Source organism: Juglans regia, chromosome 6, assembly GCF_001411555.2.
Source record: "Juglans regia cultivar Chandler chromosome 6, Walnut 2.0, whole genome shotgun sequence".
In the NCBI taxonomy this organism is placed as follows: Eukaryota; Viridiplantae; Streptophyta; class Magnoliopsida; order Fagales; family Juglandaceae; genus Juglans; species Juglans regia.
The window spans coordinates 6,446,750-6,453,899 of NC_049906.1; the positions used below are offsets into that span (position 1 = coordinate 6,446,750).

Consider the following 7,150-nt stretch of genomic DNA (forward strand, 5'->3'; position numbering starts at 1 on the left):
GCCAATACACTTCAGCAATTCTTTCAGATTCAGACCACTATAAACAATCAGAACACTCAAGACATATATGAATTGCGGGGCACCATTAATAAGATGAGCATGACATTGAGCACTCTAAAGAGAGGGAGATTTCCAGCACAGCCTCAACCTAATCTTCAAGTATACCGGCAACAATCACAACAAGTGCATAATGTCTTAGATGAGGTTATTGAGATAGCAAATGCCGTTATTACTTTGAGAAGTGGAAAAGAAGTTCCCCAATTGAGATGACCATAGACAGCCAAGTAGTTGCTCCTACGCCTAAAGATTTAATAGAAACTGGTGAAGCCAAAAAATAACCAGAGGAAGTGAGACCAAAGTCAAAGAAGCTTGTGAGTGCATAGGCCGAAACTAGTAGGGGCACCGACTTGTGGTTCCCTATCTTCAGAGATTGGCAGCAGGTCAAAAGAACAAATACCATACTAAGATTCAGGAAATCTTCAAGCAAGTGAAGATTAACATTCCCTTATTGGATGCCATACAACAAGTTCATTCATATGCAAAATTTTTGAAGGACTTGTGCACAGTGAAGATGAAACTGAATGTAAAGAAGAATGCTTTCCTAGCAGAGCAAGTCAGTGCGTTGATATTGAGCGAGACTCCTCAGAAGCTCAAAGATCCTAGCTCTCTCAACATTTCCATTATGATTGGCGAATCACGCATTGGGAAAGCTCTATTTGATTTTGGGAGTAGTGTGAATTTTCTACCATTCTCAGAATATGAGCAACTAAGATTGGGTGAGCTGAAAAAGACTTATATCATGCTACAGTTGGCTGATAGATTAGTTGGGAGAGCTCTATTTGCTTTAGGACAAAATCACAATCAAAATAAAAAAAGGAAACAACTTGTTTAATTGTTTCGCTCTTCCCCTATTAAGTGCGATTGAGTCTGTCTCCTGCCTAGACACCAAAGCGAGTGTCTCTACTTGCTCCTAGCAAACAAAGAAGGAAACCACTAAGCCCAGTCAAGCCCATCTTCTGCCTAATCATTAAAGCTGAGTTTCCTAGCACACTCAACGTACAAAACAAACTGACAAACAATAGGCGAAGTAAACTAAGCAAAACAGCAACCCACGCACTCTCAAAGCTTAAACACTACATACAAGCATAACAAACAGACAAATAGTTGACAAATAATAAACCATTAAACATGATCCAAAATGTCATAATCAGTACAAATTGTTCAAACTTCAATACAAACTACAGGAAAAGAAAGGAAAGAGTCGAGGATCACGACGAGCTCAAGGCATTAGACATGGTGTCTCTACCCAAGGAGTCAAAAACCCGATAGGCAACACAGTAAACCTTGATGGACTTCAGATTCAATGTTCGCAGGTTAGCACCAGGGTGGTCTAGCAAATAATCCCTTAGCTTTGTGAGGCCAAGCTCAAAATAAAACTTGTCAGGGTCAAAAATCCTTGGAGATTACTCACCATGGCACGAAAGACTCGTCCTTATATCATCAGCTTGTGGGGGTAAGGCCGACATAATGAGATCTTGAGAAACTAGGCAACCTTGAGAAGTTAAACATTCCCTCGACAAAAGGCCTGAAGCAACCCATTTTGCCAAAGCCTTGCAATGATGAGGGAATCAGAAGAGGTTGAGAAGAGGAGGCCGAAGCTACAAAGGCATCCTCCCTCAACTGCTCGACCGAGTCCAAATGATGATCGCCAGTCGTAAAATCGCTCGAAGATGTAGACGAAGAAACATCACCCTTTATGGGAGAGGTGCTGAAGGGCGACGAAGGGATGAATACACAACCTCTGTTAAAATCTACCCTCGAAGGGTTGTCATGAAATGATGTAGGAAGAATAAAAGGTAATTCTAGAGTTACGCGACCAGAAACAGTAGAGGGAATGGATGACGAAGAATAACCATCCTTCGACCCAAGCACTGCCTCTCCACAGGCACTAGAGGCATCAACACCTCCACTGGGTGTCAAAGACAGATTGTCTGCTTCATTGCAAAACTCATCGAAACAGCGAGAGCAGCTCCCAAAAATGTAGAATGAAGAACCACATCAATATCTTCCTCATCCTAACAACGAGTCCCATGCTGACCACCTAAGGCAAGGGGGGTTTGGCGAACGACCTCTTGACCAGCCAATTTAGGTGACTCGGTGTCTAACAAAAATGCCAGGTCAATCTTAGCTTGGTCCATGACTTCCTCTAGTAAGTCTGAAAATGGAGAAGCCGGTTGAATCGACCCACTTCCCTAGGGGTCAATGAAGCATGAACGAGCCTCTCCCTATTGGAGCTTGATTCATCAGACGATTTAGTCTCACCACGAATTAGGCTGCTGTCTATGCGAGTTTTCTTTCCTTCCTGCCTCGAAGGAGCAGAAGATCCCTTCTTTTGCCCTCGATATAGCAAGGGAGCACCTAAAAATTGGTGACCAAAAACATGAGCCCAGTTCGCTGAAACCAAAAACCTGTCAATGTTGGAGCGAGTGAGGAGAACATCAAACCAAGTGGCGCTGTCATTCTCTTCCACCCACTCATAAACCAGATGTAGGTGAGCTTCCTCACTGTCAGAAAGAATAATAACAAGGTTGCGGTCCTCAGGGACAATACCCTCCCCCGTGCTAATAAGGAATTCTCGATGGCAAGCCTCACCAGAAGGGAACTCCCAACCATTACCCTAAACAAAGAAGAACTTCCTATGCTATGCCTTGGTATAGGAATAACGGCCTTCCAAATGCACCACCTAGTAACCAGTTCGATATCAGAAACTGCATAAATTTTCATCTATGTTTCTAACACTGTGGGTATAGAGGAACTCCTCGAGCTATAAGATCAGGGTATCCCTTGCTAGTGGGTTCCAATACCTGCTGTCACACTACACAACATGCCATTAAGATCCTCCAAGCGTTAGTAAAAAGCTGAGAGGGAGCTAGTCCCAAAAAGTTGAGCACATCATGGACAGGACGACGAAATGGCAAATGGAGCCCCATCAAGAACATGGTTGAGGACAAAGCCACTCAGGCGGCAAAGTCCTTAGGGTCAACCATCCCGTGGAGAGACTCCGGCAAATCCATCGCCATAGATCTGGAACCCCATATCAATTTCTCACTAAGTCCAAGTTAATGCGAGATGTAGTAGCCAACCATTGGTTCCCTTCAAAGTCAATGGAACAGTGCGAACCGGTTCTCTGAGATGATTGGAGGAATCGCGGGGTCAAGAAGATCGAGAACCACGAACGCCGAAGTAGGAAACCCTGCGGAAAGCCATCGAAAAAGAAGAGCTTGGAGAGAAAGAGAAAGCAGGTCGAAGAAGGTATGGATTAAGAAGAGTACAGTAGCAGAGAGCAAGTTAATGTTTGAGAAGGAATGGAACGACAAGAGATGGTGAGGATAAAAAAGGGTTTAAAGGACAAGGCGTTGTTTGAATATCCCCCAATTAAGAAGAGAGACATGTCGTGAATGAAAAGGAGATAGGAGAGATGAATGGGTCCCTCAATCCGCACACTATGTAAAGGGATGCGAAGGTGGAACGATGCATGCCTTTGACATGGTAATATGTGTCAATAAACGGTTGAGTGTAAGTAAATCCAAAATAACTAAGTGACGTAAAGAAAAAAAAAACATTTCATTACTATTCACATGTCATCTTATTCTCCAAACATCATCCCCTTATCTTTGTAAAAAACAAGAAATGTATTTCATTGCACTAAACAATACATATATTGCATAGGCAACGCATATTTCTTTAGGACACTATATATATTAATAGTAATGTTATATACTACACTTCCATCCTACTTTTATCCATCCTACTTTTATCCTATTAAATAAGATAAAGAAGGATCCATTAAATGATCATTCAATTGTAGTAAATGTATCATATCTTATTTGGTAGAATAAAAATAGTGAAATAGTAGTTTGGTGTATAAAATTTTACATATATTATATATTGGTTCAAAGTTGAGAAAGAAGGTTGACCATGGCTGGACGTGGACGACAAATAGCATGCAAAGGTCGAGCCTTTGTCACGGTCAGCCCAACCACTTCATTCATGTCTACCATTTCCTCACCAATCCTCTGCCACTCGAAGCACTGTATCAGTGAACCCAAAGCAGAGCCAACCACCCTCATGGCCAAACCTTCTCCGGGACAGCCCCTCCTCCCTGATCCAAAAGGCATGAACCTAAACTTAAACTCATGATCTTTCATCCCTTCAAACCTCTCCGGCTTGAAATTCGTGGGGTCCTCCCAAATTGACGGGTCATATTGTATGCCCCACAAATTCACAAGTAGTGTAGTGCCACGAGGGACGTGGAAACCACCCACCTGGCAATCCTCCGATGACTCGTGCGGCACAAGTAATGGCCCTGCTGGATACATGCGCAGTGTCTCGTTTATAATGCAACGAAGATATGGAAGCTCAGCCAAATCGGGTTCATCAAGCAGGCGATCAAGTCCCACATGATTGTCGATTTCTGCCTGCGCCTTCTTCAGAACTTCTGGGTTGTTGAGCAAAAGTGACATTGCCCACTCCATGGTGCCGGCCGAAGTGTCGGTTCCAGCTGATAGTAGGACCTGTACATGCATGTACATATTTCAAGCCCAATTATTCTGTGCTAATGTATGTAATGATGGCACTTTTTTGTTAGTGATCATGATATTGCACGGCGTAGATAGATATCTTTACATGAAATAGACAGTATCAATTTATACGAAATATAATGATGAGATGTCCCACACACACCAAGCTAAATGGATATTATTGCTATGTCATTCATGCCCTTTACAAATAAAGAAGCTAAAAATAATGTGAAATCGACCTTTTTATCGATGCATTACAACTTTGCAGCTTTTGCTTATACTGATACAGTGATAATCCTATTTTATTTCAGATAAGTATAAGGTTAATACTTTCGTATTATCTATTTATTATTTTTTTATATTTGATGTTTTTTAATTTTTAATTTTACTTAATAATTAAAGAAGTGAATCTTAATAAAATTATATATTTTTTTAAATCTGTTAAATATATTAAAAAATACTTAAAAATAATAATAAAAAAATAAAATATTTCAAATGAATAATAAATCACTAACCTTTTATTTTCCCTTGAAGTCTAAGAGAGTTCAGGTTGTCAGATGTTTATCTTATGGAAAATATTATTCCTACAGAAATGTTTTACCGAAAATTTTTACCGAAATTGTATTTTATTTTTTTTATTTTTATTTAGTGATTAAGGAATGTTTTTAAATGAATTTATGATTTTTTTATATTTTTTAAAAATATTTAAAATGTTTAAAAAAATGATTGAAAAAAAAAGTAAAAAAAAAAAAAGACATTTGCCTTTCGGTAGAAGATTGGGTGTAGCAGTTTCCTTTATTTTTTATATATATTTTCGTGACGTTTGTTACTGTGTGGAAATTAAATAAATTAGTGATCTAAATGACTAATTTGGAGTCAGTTACAAGAGAGGTTTGAATTTAAAATTGAGATGGTTTATGAATAATAGAATAAAAATTAAATTATTTATTATATTTAATGTAAAAATTTAAAAAAATTATTTTAAAATTTTAAAAAAATTAAATTATTTTTATATTTTATATAAAAATTTAAAAAAATTATAATAATTAAAAGTGATAAATTGAGTTGGGATTTTGATCCAAACCCCTTCACAGTGTTTTGGACTAAAAAAATCTCGTTAACCATGTCGAGTATATTGCCTTCTGATCAATACTTACTAGCATGATGCCTCTGATAATCTCGTCCTTGTAGTATTCAGGTTCCGATTCTTGCAGATCCAACAGAACTCCAATCATGGTCTTCTTCTTCTTTCCCTTTTCTGCATCTGCATCAGCATCACATCCCATTCTTCTATGCTCCTCTATCAAGCTCTGCATAAATCTGTCTCTCTTTTCCTGCAATAAAATCAACCTCTTCTCCATCCTACTAATCCCAAACCAGCTCAACATCGGCAAAAAATCTGCGACATTTGTGACAGACCCCAATCGAAATGTTTCAGACACAATATCCCGAAACTTGCCGACTTGATGCTCTTCTGCTTCCGCCGCGCTACCCCCGTAATACCGCTTCCCAGCAATCATCCTCATCATGACGTTAAGCGTCAACTCAAAGAAGGCTGATTTCAGATCATGGACTTCAGTCTGGTTTTGATTCTTATTATTAGTAGGCAAGAGCCGGCGAAGGAGCGAACGAACCTCGTCGGTGCGTATACGGGAGAGCGTTTGGAGGCGGTGGGAAGAGAGAAGTTCGAGGGACGAGATACGGCGGAGGTTTCGCCAGTGATCGCCGTAGGGGGCCCATGCAAGGGAGGTGAAGTTGTAGCCGAGGTGTTTCCCGGCCAGCAGGCGAGGGCGGTTGGCAAAGTTGATGTCGTTGGTGGCGAGACATTCCTCGGCCGCGCACGGGGAAGAGACGACAAGGACTGGTCGAGAGCCAAGGCTGAGATAAATTATGGGACCGTACCGGTTTGATAACCTGGTTAGAGAGCGGTGGAGGGGTTTCTTTAGGAGGTAGAGATGGCCAACAATGGGGAGGGTGGGGAAAGGGCTTGGTGGGAGGTTTTGGGTCTTGGAAAGCAAGTGCTTGGCTATTACATAAAAGGCTACGAAGAGAAGAATTTGGAAGAACATTGTGGTGATGAAGGATATAGATTGGTTTGATGGATATTAATAGATTATGCGGTGAGGAATGAAGATAATAGGTAAAGATATCGAGACCTTGACTTTATATAAAAAGTGGAAAATGAGCAGCTTCCTTCTTATCTTAGAGTTTTTTTTTCTTAGCTCACAACAAGAAAAAGCCGTTAATGCAGCCAAATAAAATTGCGGAGAGCTTAAATTGGACGGTAGAGCTGAATTGTCACTGTAGCCGTGTTTAAAGCAAGAGAATCACTGTTAAAAAAAACTATTTGCGGTGAAAAATACAATAGACTGACATGGCAGTTATCGGTTTAACGGTAACGTTTTGACTATATTTGCGACGATTTACAAATCACCACAAAATGTCATGATAAAATCCTTTTGTGCATCCCCTTTCTTTCTTTTTCCCCCTCTTTTCTTTTTCTTTTCACCCTATTTTCTTTTCTCTTCCCCTACTCGATACTCACTCTATTATCTGAGTTTGCTGCCGCC

At 40.2% G+C, this 7,150-nt stretch overlaps 1 protein-coding gene across 1 annotated transcript; it reads right to left on the minus strand.

The window, feature by feature from the left end:
* Window positions 1-3,840: 3,840 nt before the first annotated feature.
* On the minus strand, window positions 3,841-6,707 carry LOC109001175 (cytochrome P450 81Q32-like). Its single transcript, XM_018978352.2, has 2 exons — window positions 5,738-6,707; window positions 3,841-4,574 (listed from the first exon to the last, which is right to left on the minus strand). The coding sequence occupies exons 1-2, from the start codon at window positions 6,647-6,649 to the stop codon at window positions 3,954-3,956; spliced, it is 1,533 nt and encodes a 510-aa protein (XP_018833897.2). The 5' UTR covers window positions 6,650-6,707; the 3' UTR covers window positions 3,841-3,953.
* Window positions 6,708-7,150: the final 443 nt, after the last annotated feature.

Bases quoted from the DNA above. Each gene is read 5' to 3' on its own strand.
- LOC109001175 (XM_018978352.2), bottom strand. From the start codon at position 6,649: ATGTTCTTCCAAATTCTTCTCTTCGTAGCCTTTTATGTAATAGCCAAG. The intron at 4,575-5,737 runs GTAAGTATTGAT...ATGCATGTACAG, and splicing joins TTATCAGAGGCATCATGCTA to GTCCTACTATCAGCTGGAAC.